The following is a 22,240-nucleotide window of genomic DNA, read 5'->3' as shown; positions in this document are numbered from 1 at the left end:
GTTTGTAAGCCAGAATGTCGTAAAGCAAAGAAGCAATTACCATTTATTTATATGGGAAAAATTTGTGAGTGTTTGCAGACCCAAAAATAACCTACCAAATCATACCAAGTAACACAAAACCTAAAATAACAGTAACATATAGTAAAAGCAGGAATGATAAGTATACAGCCTATATAAAGTAGAAATACTTCTGTACAATCATTGCTGCACTGTTCTCTGTAGCGAAAATCTCACACAAGTGCTCTCGGCAGAAACACTCTCTCCAGTAACATTTAAGCCAGCAGTCCCCAACCACAGGTACTAGAATGCAGCTCCGGGGGAGGAGCGGCTGCTTGGGGCGCATGCTGCTTTTCTTTTCATGTGCTGCCTTTTTTTGTAACAGTGAGGTTTCGTAAGGCGAACGTTCGAAAAGTGGGGGACACCTGTATTTAATAAACTGCATTTTTCTGAAGGGATGTCATGCCATTCTAAATCTTAATGGTATTTTGCAGCCAAGTTGTGTCATGTAACTGAAACTGACAAATTTTCTGAATAAGTTTGTGGTCGTGTCCTATACCATCATAATGTTTTGTCTACATGATGTGTTGCAGATAAACATTCTTGCCTATAATTGAGAGCAATGGAGAGTAAAGTATCTTCAGAACAGATTTTACTAGAGCCTTATCATTATCTGCTTCAGTTACCAGGTAAGTTTTTTTTGATTCCCTCTTAACTGTATCTCACTTTGCTGTTGCGCTTGTTGGGTGTTTGCTATAACAATACTGCATTTCTAATGTTTTCTCTTGACTTTTATTTAATTTGTGGGTGTGGCATTGGTAGCAATACTCTACACCAGAGTGGCTTGCTCAACCACTTGCGTCACCCACGCTAATGTGAACTGGAAAATGTACCAGGTTCCATCCCCACAGTGAGAAATACAACCAGTATGTCTGATCTGCAGATCAACATTGCAGTGCTCAATTTTTCTGATTGCACATTATTGAGATGGAAGCCCCCAGCTGTGACCTGTGAGTAATCGAGTGCCGTATACTTAGTATTGACAGCAAGTGGTTGCTGCTAACTTTTATATTGGAGTGAAGGTGTCAAGGGCAGACATCTGGCCCACCAATTATTTGTAATGCATTTAATTTTTTTAACTCCATTTGCAAAATTAGATAGCAAAGATGGGATTTCAGTCATTGTTTCTGAAGCACTTACTTCAAAACAAATCAAAACTGTTGAGAGACTAAGCCAGGAGATCTGTACTCTGATGGGCTTCAAAGTAACGAAGTTCCAAAGTTGAAAAAGGTAACTTGTTATGAAACCAGCAAAGCCAAATGATCTTGTACAGATGGAAAAACTAATGAAACTAAATTAGCAATGTAACTTTCAAATTAGCAAAGTAACAAGGTTAGTGGTTGAACCAATGTACCTAAGCAAAGTTAGCTATCTAATTAACGTTCCAATAATGTCTCAATTAGTGTAACTGAGCGGTCAAACTAAATTGGTGTTCCATCCATATTAGGCATACTAATAGCATTCCAACTAATGTAACTAAACCGTTGGACTAAATTAGCATAACCAGCAATACTAGAGTTCTATATGTACTTAAGCATACTAATAGCATTCTAATTAATGATCAACGTCAAAATGTCATTCCCCATGACTCACTCTCCACTAGACTAAACAGCTATTGAAATGGGAATATATAACTAGACTCACTTTTACCACGCCCCAACCCACGTGACAGAAAATAGAGACATGCTTCCTACATACCAGTTCCTTAATTATTACACTATAATAATTACAACTGCATACTACTAAAATAGGAAACATGAAAAATTCCAAGTCAGACATTTTAAATATATACAAATGTTCTCCGTCTTTCTTCTTTCAGTCAAGTAACAGTCATCCAGCCCGGAGATGAATTGCTCTTAGCCCAGTACAGAGTGATCTTTACCGCCACTCTGTCAAGTCAGTCACAAAGTTTAAAGAGCTGTAGTTCCTCATATCTCTGCCTCTTGTAGAAGACGGGTCTTGGTTGTAGGCCTGTCCAGACAGTTGGTCTTGATGCACACCTGTCATGCAAATCCTCTTCTGCCTTGATTGACTCTTTCCCATGATCTACAAGTTTTGAGGCGCTGTGTCATCAACTGTAGGCACAATGTCTCTTGGGAGGAAATTGTGTTTATACCTGACCATTTCTGAGATTCCTGTAACTGTAGTTAATACTCCTGTATTTCCAGACCAAATTTGACATGTATTGGACCTATTGCCGTCTATAATGAGTGTAAATGTCTTCCTTTTAGAGCTGTCCTGGTGGTAAGGATGGTGAGGTCTTCAGACGCAAGATGGTTGGGTGTTATTGCTTTCAAGTCATTGAGATCGGAGTTTGCTTTAGTTATTGGATAACCATTGATAATAGCTGCTATTTCACAAAGAATTCTGTGCCTTCATGGTGGAATTGAGGACCTTTCACACAAACCTAATCAACTTCTCCCATGTTCCTTGATGATATGAACCAGGTAGCGGGGGGGGGGGTAGGGGTTGTTCAAAAATCCACTTAATTCCTTCTTGAAGAAGGACATCACTGATCTTGAATGATTCCACTTCTCAATGGCTTTTCACAACTCTTGCTCAGTTCCGACAAAGTTTGTCACATTAATCAGAGCGCAGTTCACAAATCTGTCCTCGTTTTGCTATAAAGCATCGAAGTGCATTAACAAAGAATCTCTATCTAAAGAGGATGCCTTCTAGTGTCACAGCTAGCATACTGTTGCTTATCCATTTTGAGTTGAAAGTCACCTTTTGCACAAATGGATACAAGGTCATGATAGAGAGACACCGCTTCTTCCTCAGAACATGGATGCAAGACAGTCATCAATATAGAAGCATTGCAAAACCTTATCTTGCAGCTGTATAGTTCTTCATTGTCTTTTGTGCATTTCCTAAGGGCAAAGTTGGCACAGCTCAGTGACGAAGTTACTCCAAAGACATGTACCACCATTCTAAAGTCCATCATATCTTGGCTGAGGTCACCATCAGTCCACCAGAGAAACTTCAGCAGATCTGCATCTTCCACTGGTACTTCAACCTGATGAAACATTTATTCAATATCTACTATGATCACCACTGGCTCTTTTCGGATTCTGGTTTTGATTTCAGTCAGTGAGCTAGTGAGGCCTGGTCCCTGTAAAAGCTGAGCATTAAGTGATGTTCCCTGAAAAGTGTCTCCACAGTCAAACACAACAGTTTAGCTTTTCTGGGGTGATGGACATATGATGTAGAATATACCAGACTTGCCCATCACTGTGTTCCAGATCTTCATGCTGAAAAATGCCAGCAAACTTGTGGAAATGACATCCTTCATGAAAGCTGTGTAGTCAATGTGAAATAACAAATTCTTGATCCTCTTCCTTGGATATACAGCATGGTGTTCTGCAATCTTCCTATTATTGGGCATCAATGTAGAATCTTTCTTTCTCAAAGGCAGACTAATCTGGTAGTGGCCATCCACCAGGTTTGCAGAATTTGTAACCAGTTCCATGAACTTGTTCATCCTGACGGCATTAAGGCAGGTCTGCCTTGAACTGCCACTGCCAAAGCTCTTCCAAGTTCAAAATTGAGAGATCCTTTTAACTGTCAGCTCTGGCTGTGCAGACTCTTCCATCACCATTGTCCATTCACAGTGCTGTGTTCTAATTGCATAAGGTTCATCATGAGCCCTGCAACCGCTCCAGTGCTTTAGGCACATTTGTCTCTGTCAACAGCTCAACTTCTGAATCAGTCGCTGGCAAATGAAGGTGTTTCAGGTGAGACTGTCCCTGGAGATTCCTCTGTTGTGGACTGTTCCTTTTGTGTACAGGCATACTTTCCTGCGTATATGTGTTGTGTAGTTCAAATAGTTTTCACCATTTGCGCCAGCCACTTCCAATTCTGAAACAATGTAGCTCATCACGATCTTCTCTTGATCCATGGTGCATAAGAGAGTGCGTGTCCCTTTTCCTGTGAGGTTGAGCTTGTTCATGAGGCCCACTGTCCAGAACACTGCTGAGATTGACCTAGGAAAGCATAAGTAACCACTGTCTTGTTGGCCTCCTTAGACTTCATTTGTACTGGAACTATGGGAGATTTACAACCTTGATCATGTGCAGTAAAATTACCAGGGCACTACTCACTGCTGAGTCTGATTCTTTCACTGCTTGTTTTGATTCTGCCCCCTTTTTGTTACAAAATATGAAGTATGTTGGGATACTTACCACTGCATACCTTGCATGAACGATGCTTCCTGCAATCCTTGCTCATGTGTCCTGTACACAATTCAATTTGAGTTTAATTGTCATTCAACCATACAAGAATACAGCCGAACAAGACACTGTTAGTACAGGGTCAAGATACTAAAGCACATTCACAGAATGAGAGTCCCGATGCCCTGTGATACTGGCTTGATGCCCAGTCCTCGCACATACAAGTAAACAAGTCCATATAGATTATCAGTAAAATACAGCAACACAGAATATGCATGTATATAGTCCAGACCCCCCCCCCCATCCAGCAATATCAAATGTTGACCTGCCCTGTGCCCGCTAGGCGACACCACAGCTTAGAAGTAGAGTCCTCACATATACATGCACATAGAATATTAGTAAAAATACAGCAACGTGGAATGTGCATGTATAGAGTCCAGGTCACCAAGATCCTCTCTTGACCAGCCCTGATGCCTGCTAGGCGATGCTATGGCTTAGAGGCCCAGTTGTTGCATATATCGACACATAGAATATTAGTAGAAACACAACCAGGCAAATCTATATGAGTATATAGTCCAGACCCCTCAGTCCAATTGAAATCTTCAGTCAACCACAGCTGTGCTGTACCACCCCTGGTAGAGCGTGACAGCTTGGATGCTGCTTCCCTGGTAGCTGAAAAGCAAGTGACTCTGCAGCTTGAGGCCTGAGTCCATGAAGTACCGCCAAAAAATCTGCAGTCGACCACAAGAGCTTTTCTACCAAGTGAAACCCTTGGAGGGCTACACCACACTGCCTTGGTGAAGCACAACAGCTTTGTCTCCTCACTCCGGCGGCTGCAAAAAGATGACACCGTGGCTTCAGGCTTAGTACTCGCTATGACCAAGGCCAGGGAGTTCCCCCACCTTCTGCCCCTGTTGTTATCCAATAAATCAGTGAATCAGATTTGCGCTGTACCAGATTAACCATGTCTGAAGGGGTCTTACAATCACAAGAGAAGCAACCACGACAGCACTCACTATTTAACTGTAAGTGTCCATCGACTCAGGCAGTAGCACATTGCTCAGCTGCTTCATTAAATCTGCCAGCAAGTAACTCGCTGATAGTGTAGGCCTGTGGTACTTTTAAGTATTGCACAGCCTCAGAATTGAGGGGTGTCCTTTTAGAACGGAGGTGAGGAATTTCTTTAGCCAGAGAGTGGTGAATCTGTGGAATTCTTTGCCACAGGCAGCTGAAGAGGCTAAGTCTTTATGTATATTTAAGTCAGAGGTTTATAGTTTCTTGATTAGTCAGGGCATGAAGGGATATGCAGAGAAGACAAGAGGTTGGGACTGAGAAGAAAATTGGATCAGCCATGATGGTAGAGCAGACTCGATGGGCCAAAGGGCCTAGTTCTGCTCCTGTGTTTGTGGTCTTGTGGCCTAAGTTAATGTCTTGCAAGAAATTGTAATCATTAGAAGTACATTCAACTAGAACAGTAGCACCTTTCATGAATCCCATAGAAGACTAGTTGTGCCACCATCTTGCTGGAAGAACCAAAGCAGACATCATTTTCTTTTAGGAAGGCAATCTTCTCACTGAGCCTCTTTCCCCAGCAGAGGGCACAAATCCACTATGTTCACCCTCACAGAACAGACAAACCCTTTTGGTTGATGAGACCATTTCCCTTCCATTCGTTCCAGGTTCAGTTTTAGCTTTACTTCTCACACTGGCCACAGGAGTGGCAAAGCTGCGTTCTTTAGCCTTAAAGCAAAATTGTATATCCTATATATTCCCAAACACCAGGTGCATAGTAATCTTTGCTTCCCTCTCAATAAAAACAAAAATGTCTGTTCGATACCAAAATGTGCCTGTAGTACTAAAGCCTTAGCTTTTACATATCCTTTCTTGGGGTCAACATGTTGGCAACTTCTGACAAGTTCTCTAAGGTGACTCCTAGTGTACTGCTGAAGGAAATGGAAGTAGTCGCTGTGGCTGCCAGTCTTGCCTTCACCATTTTCAAAAGCCCTCATGAATGCATGATACTGCAGTGCATCACCTTTGAAGATTTGCATTTCTTTTCGGCTAAGATTAAATATTGCTGTTGTACCAATAAGGTTGTTGTTTAATTTTATTTCTTCATAGTATCAATAACACTATTCTGACATCTATCATTCGAAACAAGATGGCTTCCCTGCTGTAAGGAAATATGACATGGGTTCGGAGTGCCTCATTAGTGCAGGCTGCGAGTAAACACCCTGAAGATCCTCTTATGATTCACAGACACTTGAACAAATGAATCAACATTGGCATTGTTTTTGTTTTTCTGCCTCTTCAGTTTAAGAATTCACACCATCAGACTGTCCTGTTGGATCACCTTTAGCACTTGCAGCACCCGAAGCCCTTAGCACATAAACTTTAACCATGTACACAGTAATTTCTCCCTGCAACATAAGCTGTTCTTTCCTTTTCTGTAGCCTCTGCTTCATTAGCCTCTAATGCATACAGAGAAGGTATCAGATACAGAAGATGCTCTGCCTGCAGCAGAACTGCGAGCACTGGCATTACATACACACTGTCGCTCAAATCCAGGTCATCTTTTGGGTCCTCTGCTGTAGGTGTAGTCAAAACATGCCTTGGAATTGGAGAAATATCTGACGGAAAATGAGACATAGTCACTTGTTGCAGCAACGTGACCTTGAATATAACATGTTTAGTTCGACCATTGTTTCACATCACCTATAAATATGCTACAATAGTGACCAATGCTTGAAAAACATCAATTTTGTCTTTCCTGCTCAAGCTTGGGAATTATAAGATGAGCATGTGATGTTGCTTAGCAACAGCTTCACAGATTAGTTGGGTCCTCAAGATGAGATTGCACTTGTAAGGCATTTTCTTTTAATTTTTATAAAATCATTAATTGTTGGTGTTAAACCTTTAATTTTTTTCACATTTGTCTTGTACTCTTTTTGAAGACTTTGATTAGATTAATCTTGGCTTAGCTTCAGTTTCTTTTTTTGCAAGCCCTAAGAGCAGGGTTGCTGGTGCTAAGTCCATGCTTTGATACACTCATTACTTTCTCTGGATGCGCCACTCACAATTAACTTTGTTCATCCTTAGCCCCAGTGATATTCAATTCAATAAACGTAGTCAACAATCAAACTCCGCGTATCCATAGCCCTTAAACCAGACCAGACACAACAGCCTTCAAATTAAAACATTGCCAACCAGAATATTTTAGTACTTCAATAAAACAAAGCACCAAAACCTCAGGCAAACACCACACGACTGAGCAACGCTACCCAATGGACAAGAAGCGCTGACCATTCAAAACACACATACACAGCGTGAATCAATAAAAATGTTGTTTATGTGGCACAAGTTGCTCTGGCTTCTCAGTGTTGTGATTCCAATTTCGCCAACAGGTCCAAACATTCCGTTGCAGTAGAGAGGTGTGCATTTGATGTAACTATTTTTGTTGTTGACAAAATGTAGTGATTACCTTAAGACAAACCAAAACCACTGAAAGACTAAGCCAGGAGATTGACAGTGTATGACAGGTTTTGAAATAATGAAATTCCAAAGTGAAAAGGGTACTTTCGATCCTTTTTTACAAAACCAGCAATGCTGAATGATCTTGTAGCGATGAAAAGCTAACAAAACTAAATTAGTGATATAACGTTCAAATTAGCAAAGCAACGAAGTCAATGGTTGAACCAACATATTTAAGCACAATTAGTGATCTAGAGTTTCAATAAAATCCCAAATAGCATAACTAAGCGGTCAAGCTAAATTACCATTCTATATGCATTTAAATATATTGATAGTGATCCAATTAACGATCAACAAAAAAATATCATTCCCTGTGGCTTGCTCATTCTCCACTTGACTAAACTACTGAGAATATGTAACTATTCTCATTTGTTTCTACCACATGACAGAAAATAGATACATGGCTCCTGCATCCTACATTAACAAATCTCCAAGTCTGGTCCTATAGTACCCTCCCTGCTTAATCAGAAAGCTGTAATTTTATTCTCCGTCCTAGTAATTGAACGTGCCATATAAACTTTAACCATGTACAACAAAGATTATTATAACCAAGCTGAATAGGGAGCACTCGTACTCCTGGGGCAGAAGTTCATTCTAGGATTTGAGCATAAAAGGTTAGGTTGGCACTTGACATTTGCCTTTTTCGATGTTCTGGATTGAGACTATATCTGTTTAAGTAATACAAATATTCCGTTCCACTTCAAAGGAGGAGCATGGAGTATAGTCAGAATTTCACCCTGTCAAGATCATTAAGGGGTTGGTCATCATCTGATTCCTGGTTGTGGGAGGTTGCTTTATTGCATTTCTTACAACAGCAACTATTCCTTGTAAAATCTACCCAATTCTTACTGGTTGTTAAGAGCTTTGGGATAATTTGAAGTTGTGAGCAACAATATACAAATACAAAAACACAAGAGATTCTAAACTCAGTTACACCCTTCATCAGGTCCTAGGTTATGCAAATCCAAGTCTTAATGCTAAGACTGCAGTACTAATAGGGAGGGGAGGAGAAGATGGCGGCGCGATGCAGCGTGCGCGGCTGCTCCGAAATGATATATTTGTAAGTAGGGGCCGTGCATAATCCTGATTTGATGGAGACAAACGTGAGCAGCATGGAGGAACATCTGGAAAAACTTCTGGAATGCCTGCTTTGCTGCTGTTGCTACTGTGCGATCGAGAATCTGCGGAGGGGAAGGTCCCAAATCCTCGGCTTTGCCTATTGCTCGTTGCCGGGGTCGAAGCACTCGGCAGAGATGGTGCTCGGTGTCGGAGGGCTGGTCAGAGGCTCGAAGTTTTCGGACGGACTCGAGTCGGCTGTGGTTGGGTGCTTCGAGGGTGCGGCGCTGGAAGTTTATGGCAGGAAGAGAGTTCCTCTTCCTTCTACCGTTTGCGTGAGATGATGGGACTTTCGAGAGACTTTGAGACATTTTTTAACCGTGCCCGTGATCTGTTCTTTATCAAATTGCAGTATTGCTTTGCACTGTTGTAACCATGTGGTTTTTGTCAGTTTTTTCAGTCGGTTTGTCTTGTGCTTCTGTGATAGCATTCTGGAGGAACATTGTATCATTTCTTAACGCATGCATTACTAAATGACAATAAAAGAGGACTGCATGTCCTCATAATCTAATCTAATGGAGTCCTGCTCTTTTAGATGAGAAAATAAGAATCTGTGTCTCCTATTGAACAAAGAATTCGGTGGATTGTCCTTAGAATTTGAGTTATTTTGATTTGGCAAGTACTCATCCATAATGGTTAACTAGTCTTTCAACTCTGTGCTATAAGCAAAATGATTACTCACCTAGTTAAATATCCTTTGACAAATCTGACCAGCAAAAGCATAATGCCACATTTGGAGTATCCAATTGCCAAATCTAATTTTTTTTTTAAAAAAAAGTAATACACCATTATTACTGGGTGAATTGTGGCCTAGTATGGGAAACGGTCTGTGTGTGACTGTAAGAAACTTCAGTTGTGGCCATAGTTCAACACGTCACAGAAACCAACCTCCCCTCCATGGACTCTGGAAGCCAGTCAACATAATCAAAGACTCCACCCATCCTGTACATTCTCTCTTCTCTCCCTTTGGGCAGAAGATAATAAAGGCGGAAGGCACGCACACACCACCAGGCTGAAGGATAGGTTCTACCCTTCTGTTGTGATGATGAATGGTTCCCTTTGGCAATAAAATGGACTCTTGACCTTGTAATCGACCTTTGATCTTTCACCTTACTTTCTCTGTAGCTGTTAACACTATTTTCTATGTTCAGTTTCAGTTCTATGTTTTGCCTTTTACTACCTCAATGCACTGTGTAGTGAGCTGACCTTGGACAAACTGTATGTAAGACAAGCTTTTCACTGTACTTTGCTATGTGACAACAAACCAAGCCCAAATTGCTTATTTAAACTCAATGATGTGGAGATCAATTGCACATTGATTTGCAAACTTGCTGCCTATAGTGTTTAAGTACCTTTATCCTTAAGATCAATGAATGTATGATCATGGCAAATAGCAGAATAACTGTAATAACAGCAGTTAAAAGTTCTTTGTACTGACAAACACTCAATTTCTCCCCAGTGTCATTACCGAGCTCCCTTTCACCAGTTCTATTCCAATTTCAAATCTGTTCATGGATGCCATGAGATGCGACTAGAGTGAAGAGGATTGATGCTGACAAGTGAAGTTTGTATGTAAATACTTTGGATAGATCCAGATTTTCTCTTGGGGTTTTTTAAGAGTCATAGAGCATGATGGCCCTTGGACCCATCTAATATACACTGAACTGTTATTCTTCCAAGTCCCATTGATCTGCACCTGGAACATAGCCTCCCCATATCCCTCTCGTCCAAACCTCCTAAATCAAACCCTCATCCACCACTTCTGGCAGCTCATTACATGCTCTCATCACACTCTGAGTGAAGAAATTTTCCCTCAGGTTCCCCTTCAGTATTTCACCTTTCACCCAAAACCAGTGATCTCCAGTTTTAGTCTCACCCAGCATCAGCCTGTGTGCATTTACTCTTTCTTTATCTCTCTTACTTCTGTATACTTCAAGTCTCTCTTCATTTTTCCTGTGCTCCAGGAAAATAAGTCCTGACCTGTTACAACCTTTCCTGTACTCAAGTCCTTAAGTCCTGGCAATATCTTAGTAAATTTTCTCTGTACTTTAATCTTTCCTATAGATAGGTAGGTAGGTGAGCAGAGCTGCACACAATTCTCCAGATTCAGCCTCACCAATATCTTGTACCTCTTCAATATATCGTCACTTCTGTATTCAGTACTCTGAATCATGAATGTCAATGTGTCAAAACCTCTATAACCCTAACTACCTGTGATGCCACTTTCAAAGAACTATGGATCTGTGTTCTGCTGCACTCTGCAGTGCTTTTAATTGGGTTGGCAGTAAATTTTAGTGGTGAGTACACAGATTATATGCCAGATGATGGTGTAGGGGCATCCGCACTAGACTTGGAGGCAAATGGTCCTGGGTTCCAATCCAGCCAGCTCCTTGCACGCTTTCCATCCGTGCTGGGTTGAGTGTCAAGCTAGTAACACAACCTCATATAAAAAAAAAACAAAGTGCTGAGGAAGTGGCAAAGATTGCTGTCTGATGCACCACAAGGCATGGAGAGGAACAACACAATATATATAATGGTGACCTGAATTTTCAGAGAACTTGAATTCCATTTCTTCAGTAGAAAATCCAAGTTCAGAGTTTGTCTTTATACAGCAGATGTGTGCTATAGTTGGCTCTTTGATTCTTCATTTATTTTGTTTTTTGGTGTGGGTACAAGGCACACTATGTGTAAATGAGCACAGTTTTAAAATTATAGCAATGCAGCAAAATAGCGACCCTCTTAAAATCATCAAATCCATGTGAGAAAACTTCTACCAGGTCACCAGTAGTTTCGTTGCTCTGTTTTTTTATCTGGTCTGGTAAATCTATCCTTGAAGGAAGAGGGCTACTAATTGGCAGTGTACTGATCACTGTGTGGACTGTGCAATTACACATTCAGGTATCATATTTACTTGATGGGAATGTTGGTGATCAGTGAGGCTACACTTCCAGGAATCCATCTACCAGCCTTTGCCTCACTCCTCTCTCTTCCCCATTATACTGGCTCTAAGACCTCGTGTGCTGCCATATCTCCAGCACCAACATAGCATGCCTTCCATGTTCAGCTGAACAACACAAGCAACAACAGCGCATTTGGCCTTTTATTTTACTTTCATGTGACCCTATTTAATATCATAAAACCAGCATTCTTCATGAGTGATAAAACAAAATTACACTTTGTTCAAATAGATCATCAAAACCTTGGCTATAGGTTTTTTGTTTTAACGATGAGACTTGGTTTTGTAGGTAATTCTAGACTTTGGCTCTTGGCAATTCTCATGGTAGGTCCTGCTGGTGGAGTAATTAAAATTTGCTGAGCAAAAAAGCAAATTGGAAAGTATAGATATGAAGGTTGTTTCACTGAAGCTGTGCAGGATGGAAGCTGGGACTGGGGAGGTCTGCAGCATAGCAGATAGTATAACATTTTACAGCGCAGCCAATCAGGGTTCAATTCCAGTCACCGTCTGTAAGGAGTTTGTATTTTCTTCCTGTAACCACTTGGGTTTTCTCTGGGTGCTTTGATTTCCTCTCATTCAAAAGACATAGAGGTTAGAGGTAGTAAGTTGTGGCCAAGCTCTGTTGGCACCAGAAGCATGGTCATTGATGCAAACAATGTATTTCACTGTATATTTTGATGTGCATGTGATAAATAAAGATGATCTTATGTAATAATAGTAATGTATAAGCAGGCCCTGTGTGATTTGGAACAATTTTGGAAAAGCAGATCTCAGGATTGTGTTGGATTGAGATGTATGAATGAGGCTGTTGGCTGCAGTTGATTCAATATGGGGATGGAGCCTGGTTTATTTGATAACCTCCCAAATTCTTGCCAACCTTGCACGTATTGGATTCTTCCATTTGGGTTTCTGCCTGTCAGTTTAAGGCCATGTCCCCGATCAAAATCACACATGATACTTAATGTTGAGAGAAATTGTATTTTAATTGGCTCAGGACACTTAGCCACACCATCCTCTTGCTGTCACCATTACCGCTGCGCTTACATTCAGATGGTGAGATCATAAGCTCCCTGTTCCATTATTATCTAATCTGAACCTGCAAATCATCAACATTATCTTCATGTACCATTCTGCACAGAACTATTTCTGCTGGTGTTTCCAGAAGTTATCCCCACTGTTTTAAGTATCTTGTCACGTGCAAATAGCACTTCCATTTTCCTGAGCAACACACACAAAATGCTGGAGGAACTCAGCAGGTCAGGCAGCAGCTATGGAAATCAATAAACAGATGACACTCAGGCAAAGACCCTTCAGGACTGGAATGGAATGGGGAATAAAATTGTGTGGGGATAAAGAGAATGGGTGGAAGGTGGTAAGTGAGGCCAGGCGGGTAGGAAAGCGTTTTCTTTGTACCACAAGTTATGATCATGATGGGTAGTGTTACATGTGGGGGTTGCCAGGATGAAGATGGACGTGAATGTTCGTGGTACTGGTGATGGAAGTGTGGGTGGAAGTTTATTTTACTGTGCTATGATACCAAAGTTGCAAACAGTGGAGTTTGTCCAGTATGATTCACAGGCGGGAGATGAAGTTGATGGCCAGGGATCTGGGGTGATCCTGTTTTCACAGTGGCAGATTGCTTTTGTCATTGGGTCATCTGAGAATTTGGAAACTATAGGGCCCAGGATCATTGAGAACTGTCTGTCATTGGCCTGGATGCAGAAACAGTGGGATAGGCCATACTCCTGTAGAAAACGGCCAGCTACATTACCTATGTCAGCATTTTCTCAACTGACACTACAGACTGCAGCACAGTTACATGCTGGGCATGTGTGGGTGTTAAATGCAGATGCATGTAATTGTGTTCCACCTCTGAATGATGTCCTGTAACATACAGTTTTCCTGTCCTTTCAGTCTTGTTGCTATAACTGGCACGTGTAGGAATAAGGCTGCTGACCTGCAGTGAGGTAACTTTCATTTTTAAAGTACATCAGTTTAAATGTATGTCAACTAATTCTACATGCCTATGATCACAGGCATGTAGAAACAGAGCTGTAGGCTAGCAAATGGGCTTTTCCTGAGTGCAGTTTTCACCTGCAGGCTCGTGCATTTGGTAGTGAAGACTGTAAAGGGTCAGTATAAAGCATCTGCAGGGATTCTTCTGGTCTGATCTAGCACAGGATTTTCAGATTATCTCATGTGGGGCAGTGTGTATATGAGATACGAGGCACAGGGTAAATCATTGAGAGACGGATAATTGTACAGGAGCAGAAAAAAAACATTGCAGGTAATTCCTGTGCAATGAAGAGACAAAACAGAGCAAACTTGCTTGAGATTGGTCTAATTCATCTGGCATTAAAAGAAGGTGATGTGGTTAACAATATCACAGCCTGTGGAAAGATTGAGTTGGGAAATTGCTTGTGTCACAGTCACAGTAGGATCTTATTTGCTCATTTAGCCACTGGTAAGGAGTGAAACCTAATTGGAGGAATGCAGGGAGGAAAGATCTATGAAAGGCACAGATTGGAGAGGCAATACATGTTGAAGAACAGTAGTGTGCAAGAGTGAAGGCAGCAAGAACTTTTACATCTGTAGAGAACTGCACTGCTGCCCGCAAATTGAAGGACTTTATGGTCCGTGTGAAACCAAGGTTTATACTGACATGAGCTATTTAACCTGGGACTTCCTGTTACCCCTTAACTCTTCATTCTTGTTTTCATCCTGCAAGGCAATAGGTCATTCGTCAGATCAATTACGATACAGTCAATTTTGTTCAATTCTACTCAGTATATTAACTTCATCAATCCACTGTTGTCATTTATTAATACTCTTGCCTAGCAGTCTTTCTGAGGTACTGTGAAATATTGAATTCAACTGTTTAACCTCAACTTTAAGGGTAGGATGAGTGAGTTCATGTCCTCTTCTCATGGCTACCATCGGGGAGGAGGAACAGGAGTCAGAGGGGAGAGAGAACTTTTCAGGAATAACTTCAGGTTTCTGAACAAACAACAAACCTATGAATATGCCTCACTATTTTTGCTCTCTTTTTGCACTAATTTAATTCAATTATTTTTCTTAATATATTTTAGTTTTTATGAATTACACTGTACTGCCGTCGCAAAATAAATTTCATGACACAAATCAGTGGTATTAAACCTGATTCTGATTTCCATATGCTTCATGTTTCCGCACCATTCCTGTATAACCATGTTGGAGATGAACTGTTATGCACCTTCCAGATGGTGTAAGCAATGGCTGGCTGTGTGGACAAGTATTCAAACACGTGACATTCATCAATCATGTTTACAAATGGCTTTTGATTTTTTTTGGTGCAAAACAATGATTTATATTGCATTGATGTTTTCGATATGTAGTCAAATGAGAGGGCATAGCTTTATTGTGCAAAAATAAGAACTAAGACCTGTAATGGCAGACTTAAAATGTAGTTGGTTAATGAAATGGAGTTTTTTTTATTATCATGGATCACAGCTGTTAATGTGCCACAAAATGTCATGGCATGTAGCCTGGAGAATAGTCTCTCAAGACAACAAATATTTATATTAAAAATTTTTTTTAAAGATTTTTGGTTACTCAATTCAGCTCAAATGGTAGTATAGCGGCTAATGTGCGCTATTACAGCTCGGTGTTGGCGTCCAGTTCCAACGTCATCTAAAGTTTTTAATGTTCTTCCCATGAGCATAAGACATAGGAGCAGAATTAGGCCACCTGGCCCATCAAGTCTGCTCCGCCATTCAATCATTGCTGATCTTCAACCCCAGTTCCCGGTCATCTCCCTTTAATCTTTGATGCCATGTCCAATCAAGAACATATCAATCTCTGCCTTAAATACACCCAACGACCTGATCTTCACAGCTGCATGCACAGCTGAATTCCATAAATTCACCACCCTTTGGCTAAAGAAATTTCTTCGCATCTGTTTTGAAAGGGTGCCCTTCTATCCTGAGGTTGTGCCCTCTTGTCCTAGACTCTCCCACTATGGGAAACTCCTTTCCACATTTACTCTGTCTTGGCCTTTCAACATTCAAAGTTTCAATGAGATCCCCCCTCATCCTTCTGAATTCCAGGGAGTACAGACCCAGAGCCATCAAATGTTCCTTGTATGATAACCCTTGTATGGAAAGTATATGGTTATGCACTTTGGCAGAAGAAATAAACCGGCAGACTATTATTTAAATGGAGAGAGAATTCAAAGTTCTGAGATGCAACGGGACTTGGGAGTCCTCGTGCAGGATACCCTTAAGGTTAACCTCCAGGTTGAGTCAGTGGTGAAGAAGGCGAATGCAATGTTGGCATTCATTTCTAGAGGAATAGAGTATAGGAGTAGGGATGTGATGTTGAGGCTCTATAAGGCACTGGTGAGACCTCACTTGGAGTACTGTGGGCAGTTTTGGTCTCCTTATTTAAGAAAGGATGTGCTGACGTTGGAGAGGGTTCAGAGAAGATTCACTAGAATGATTCCGGGAATGAGAGGGTTAACATATGAGGAACGTTTGCTCTTGGACTGTATTCCTTGGAGTTTAGAAGAATGAGGGGGGACCTCATAGAAACATTTCAAATGTTGAAAGGCATGGACAGAGTGGATGTGGCAAAGTTGTTTCCCATGATGGGGGAGTCTAGTACGAGAGGGTATGACTTAAAGATTGAAGGGCACCCATTCAGAACAGAAATGCGAAGAAATTTTTTTAGCCAGAGGGTGGTGAATCTATGGAATTTGTTGCCACGGGCGGCAGTGGAGGCCAAGACATTGGGTGTATTTAAGGCAGAGATTGATGGGTATCTGAGTAGCCAGGGCATCAAAGGTTATGGTGAGAAGGTGGGGGAGTGGGACTAAATGGGAGAATGGATCAGCTCATTTTAAAATGGCGGAGCAGACTCGATGGGCCGAATGGCCGACTTCTCCTTTGTCTTATGGTCTTCATTTCTCAAATCATCCTTATAAACATTCTCTGAACCCTCTCCAATGCCAGCACATCTTTTCTAAGATGAGGGGCCCAAAACTGTTCAGAATACTCAAGGTGAGGCCTCACCAGCGCCTTATAAAGCCTCAGCATCACATCCTCGCTCTTGTATTCTAGACCTCTTGAAATGAATGCTAACATGACATTTGCCTTCCTCACCACTGACTCATCCTGCAAGTTAACCTTCGGGATGTTCTGCACAAGAACTCCCAAGTCCCTCTGCATCTTAGATTCCTGGATTTTCTCCCTGTTTAGGAAATAGTCCACACGTTTATTTCTACTATCAACGTGCATGACCATGCATTTTCTAACATTGTGTTTCATTTGCCACTTTCTTGCCCATTCTCCTAATCTATGTCCTTCTGTATCCTTCCTGTTTCCTCAACGCTAGCTTCTCCTGCACCAATCTTTGTATCATCTGCAAATCTGGCAGCAAAGCCATCTATTCCATCATCAAAATAATTTGTATACAGCTTAAAAAGAAGTGGTCCCAGTACTGACCCATGTGAAACACCGCTAGTCACTGGCCGCCAACCAGAAAAGGATCCTTTTATTCCCACTGGTTGTTTCATACCAATCAGCCAGTGCTCTGACCATGTTAGTAATTTTCCTGTAATACCATGAGCTCTTAACTTGGTAAGCAGCCTCGTGTGTGGCACCTTGTCAAAGGCCTTCTGAAAGTCCAAATATACAATATCCACTGCATCCCCTTGTAAACTCCTCAAAGAATTCCAATAGGTTTGTCAGGCAGGATTTTTACTGAAGGAAACAATGCTATCTTTGTACTATCTTACCCTGTCTAGCCTCCTGCAACATTGGGGTGGCTACTTCCATGTAACTTTGTTCAATTTTATCCTCGCTTTCCTGTACAAGCATGTGGGTTTCCTCCGGGTGCTCCCAAAATCCAAAGGCATACTGATTAGTAGGTTAATTAGTCATTGTAAATTGTTCTGTGATTAAGCTAGTGTTAAATAAGTGGGTTGCTGGGCCATGTGGCTTATAGGACTGGAAGGGCCTGTTCCACGTGCTATCTTTAAAATAAATATAGAGGAGTTTGGAGCTGGTAAGTTAGAAACAAACTTTAGACTTAAGACTCCACATAACAATTTCGACCTCAATAAAGTTATTTTCTTTCGGGTGCAGTAAAAATGCATTGTAACTTGTATTTAACTATTCTGACATCCAATTTATTAAAACTGGAATCTGGGTAATTGCAGCTTAAGCTCTTCCAGATGAGAAACCTATTCTTGTCACTTAGATTATTTCTACTACGCAATTTGTTTAAATGAATGCACTGTAGCATGGATTTTGGGATCTAGTTTCATCATCCCTTTCATAGATCTTTTTCTACATTGTGACCAAAAGAATGATTTGAAACTTTTAATGTTGTAATTTTTCCTGAAGTTGTGAATTTTGAGGGTTTGAGTAGCCAGTGTTGGTCATCTGGTGCTGTCCTTGTACATTTTGATACTTGAGTAGGATATAATAAAGCGTTTAATTGGAGTAAGGGGAAATATCAGGCAGGAACTTGGAAGCATAAATTGGGAACAGATGTTCCAGGGAAACGTACGGAAGAAATGTGGTAAATGTTCAGGGATATTTGCGTGGGGTTTTGCATAGGTACGTTCCAATGAGACAGGGAAAAGATGGTAGGGTACAGGAACCATGGTGTACAAAGGCTGTTGTAAATCTAGTCAAGAAGAAAAGAGCTTATGAAAGGTTTAAAAAAGAACTAGGTAATGATAGCGATCTAGAAGATTATAAGGCTAGCAGGAAGGAGCTTAAGAACGAAATTAGGAGAGCCAGAAGGGGCCATGAGAAGGCCTTGGCAGAAAGGATTGAAAAACCCCAAGGCATTCTACAAGTATGTGAAGAGCAAGAGGATAGGACGTGAGAGAATAGGACCAATCAAGTATGACAGTGGAAAAGTGTGTATGGAACTGGAGGAGATAGCAGAGGTACTTAATGAATACTTTGCTTCGGTATTCACTACGGAAAAGGATCTTGGCGATTGTAGGGATGACTTGCAGTGGACTGCAAAGCTTGAGCGTGTAGATATTAAGGAAGAGGATGTGCTGGAGCTTTTGGAAAGCATCGAGTTGGATAAGTCACCAGGACTGGATGGGATGTGCCCCAGGCTCCTGTGGGAAGCAAGGGAGGAGATTGCTGAGCCTCTGGCAATTATCTTTGCATCATCAATGGGGTCGGGAGAGATTCCAGAGGATTGGAGAGTTGTGTATGTTGTTCCCTTATTCAAGAAAGGGAGTAGAGATATTAGCCCAGGGAATTATAGACCAGTGAGTCTTACTTCAGAGGTTGTTAAGTTGATGGAGAAGATCCTGAGAGGCATAATAGGATTAGGAATAGTCAGCATGGCTTTGTGAAAGGTAGGTCGTGCCTTACGAGCCTGATTGAATTTTTTGAGGATGTGACTACACTTTGTGGATCCAGAACTGGCTTGCCCACGGAAGGCAAAAAGTGGTTGTAGACAGGTCATATTCTGCATGGAGGTCGGTGACCAATGGTGTACCTCAGGGATCTGTTCTGGGACCCCTACTCTTTGTGATTTTTTATAAATGACCTGGATGAGGAAGTGGAGGGATGGGTTAATAAATTTTCTGTTGACACAAAGGTTGGGGGTGTTGTGAATAGTGTGGAGAGCTGTCAGAGGTTACAGTGGGACATTGATAGGATGCAAAACTGGGCTGAGAAGCGGCAGATAGTTCAACCCAGAGAAGTGTGAGGTGGTTCATTTTGGTAGGTCAATATGATGGCAAAATATGGTTTAATGGTAAGACTCTTGGCAGTGTGGAGGATCAGAGGGATCTTGGGGTCCGAGTCCATAGGACACTCAAAGCTGCTGTGCAGGTTGACTCTGTGGTTAAGAAGGCATATGGTGCATTGGCCTTCATCAATCATGGGATTGAGTTTAAGAAACGAGAGGTAATGTTGCAGCTCTATAGGACCCTGGTCAGATCCCACTTGGAGTATTGTGCTCAGTTCTGGTCACCTCACTACAGGAAGGATGTGGAAACCATAGAAAGGGTGCAGAGCACATTTACAAGGATATTACCTGGATTGGGGAGCATGCCTTATGAGAATAGGTTGAGTGAACTCGGCTTTTTCTCCTTGGAGCGACGGAGGATGAGGGATGACCTGGTAGAGGTCTACAAGATAATGAGGGGCATTGACTGTGTGGGTAAGTCAGAGGCTTTTTCCCCCAAGCTGAAATGGCTATCATGAGAGGGCACAGTTTTAAGGTGCTTGGAAGAAGGTACAGAGGAGATGTCGGGGTAATTTTTTTATGCAGAGAGTGGTGAGTGCATGGAATGGGCTGCCGGCAACAGTGGTGGAGGCAGATACTATAGGGTCTTTTAAGAGAGTCCAGGATAGGAGCATGGAGCTTAGAAAAATAGAGGGCTATGGGTAAGCCTAGGTAATTTCTAAGGTAAGGACATGTTTGGGACAGCTTTGTGGGCCAAAGGGTCTGTATTGTGCTGTAGGTTTTCTATGTTTCTATAATTAGTTTACAGTGCCTCTGGTATTTCTTGTCTAATTCAGAACAATGGTGTAAAGTTACTTGTGGTCGTGTTGGAAGCTGAGACGTCCTGAAGCATTTTGCATTGCAGGGTTTGGCAATATCCAAAGAATACTGGGTCAGATCTTACTGTACGGAAGCCGTCATGGGGTTGGAGTGTTAGGTAGGTAGAAAAAATAGTAATGAAGAGGAAGAATTCAAATCTCCATCAGTATAACTATTTGAATGAAAACAAGATGATTAAAATAAAGATTTTAAGAGATAACTGCAGATGCTGTACATTTGAGAGCAACACAAAATGCTGCTGGAACTCAACAGTTTTGGCAGCATCTGAGAGGAATAAACAGTCAACTTTTCGGGCCTAGACCATCTGACTTGAGTTCCAACAGCATTTTGTGTGTGTTACTGTTAAAGTAGATTTTTTGGGTTGTTATTAATGTCTTAACTAGTTCATCTTTGGAGAAGGAAACACCTGCTCTTGCTTGATTTGCTGCTCTGATTCCCTTTGAAGGTTGTTGATTCTGACCAGCCATTGAAGTCCTTTAGTGGGCCTACATTTAAGCTGATTAGTATGCCCATCCTACAAGATGGACACTGCAACTCTGTAGTGTCCCAATCACCTGGGAGGGCAAGGTTCCCATATCACTTACCACTTCCATTCATTGTCATTGATTATTATGGAAAACACTGAATATCTGGATCCAATCCAATTATTTATTTGGGGAGGTAGTGTCATCAGAGTGTTACTTTTGTTTGTAGGTTCAAGAAAGTGAGCTATTACCATAATCTAGAAGACAACCAGGGGTGGCTAATAAATGTCAGGCCTTGCAAAAGGTTTCCATTCCAGAGAATGTCTTTAATGTGCAGTCAAGTAATTATTGTCAGTGAAACACATGCTGCTCGAATATGGATATTGGAGAGACAACTGTACAAGAAATCATGTGTTTGGGTGTATTAGATTTGTAGCTACAAGGAGGAAATGTGAAAGATGTCCATTGGCCACTAATTGTAATAAATCATTTTCTTTCAACAAGGAAAGCACGTGAGAACCAAACTTTCACAAGCCTTTAACCATTGGTTGAATGTCCCTGAAGAAAAATTGCAGGTAAGAGCTTTGTTTACAATAATTTTGTGAAGTGTAGTATGCATCCTAAATTGATGAGGTTAATGTTAAAGAGGGGAAACCTCGGGGAATTCTATTCTGTACAGCTGAAACCAGTTAGTAACAGTCCATCGATCAAGTTGCAAGATATTTAAATTGGGTGATTTCTTCCAGGGTGTGTGCTAGGTAGTAGTCCCAAGTTTTAATTGCTTGGTCATTGCTGTGATTGATGTATCCCGCTTTTGCTTAGTTTGCCCTGGGTCAGAAGATCTTGGCAGAGTTGGAATATAGCACGTTGCCTTAAGTTTTAAGGATTTTGGATTTTGTGCAGGCTGGAACATGTAAACTTGAACTTCAGTGTGTTAACTTGTGTAAAATCACAGGTTTTGTTCCATATGTGCAGAGCAAGAACTACAATGCAGTAGTATGATTAAATGTTTTAATTAAGTCATGTTAGTTAACAGTGCATGCTGAGCAACTTGCAGTATGGGAGCAGTGAATAGAGCCGGCTGAGACGAAAAGGTGTGCATACTTCAAAGCCCATGCCCAAAAGGAGACCCAATCAATTCACTATGCAGTCAAACCACTACATGCAAGCTTGCCACATTCTTACAATCAATCTGATACGGTTCAGGTTTGGTCTCAGACGTGTAGAAGAACAGTTGGGATTCTTCATACTTAAGTCCTGACGTCATTCCATCAAAATTATTATTGGCAATGCATGAGGCTTTCGCAATTGTAATTATGTATCGTCTTTTGAATACTCTGTTCAGTTTTGCTACTTCAGTACTC

The 22,240-nt window shown here is 41.3% G+C and overlaps 1 protein-coding gene across 9 annotated transcripts in view; it reads left to right on the top strand.

Annotated features, from left to right (window-relative positions):
• The window catches only part of ggps1 (geranylgeranyl diphosphate synthase 1), an 89,230-nt gene that overhangs the window by 42,019 nt on the left and 24,971 nt on the right, over positions 1-22,240 (top strand). For 2 of the 9 annotated variants that reach the window (XM_063039641.1, XM_063039650.1), the window contains exons 2-4: positions 591-686; positions 10,333-10,441; positions 21,381-21,451. The exons of 1 other annotated variant lie outside the window; for it this stretch is intronic. Coding sequence is in view for 2 of the 8 variants with exons in the window: in XM_063039625.1 (XP_062895695.1) it covers positions 620-686; positions 21,381-21,451 (138 nt within the window). In the remaining 6 variants the exon portion in view is untranslated. Of the gene's footprint in view, positions 1-590; positions 687-10,332; positions 10,442-21,380; positions 21,452-22,240 lie in introns of those variants that run through there. 6 more of the 9 variants (XM_063039625.1, XM_063039628.1, XM_063039672.1 and 3 more) reach the window with 4 other exon arrangements.

Source organism: Mobula hypostoma, chromosome 2, assembly GCF_963921235.1.
Source record: "Mobula hypostoma chromosome 2, sMobHyp1.1, whole genome shotgun sequence".
Lineage (NCBI taxonomy): Eukaryota > Metazoa > Chordata > Chondrichthyes > Myliobatiformes > Myliobatidae > Mobula > Mobula hypostoma.
The sequence above is the reverse complement of the archived record's forward strand: the minus strand, read 5'-3'. Positions and strand labels throughout refer to the sequence as shown.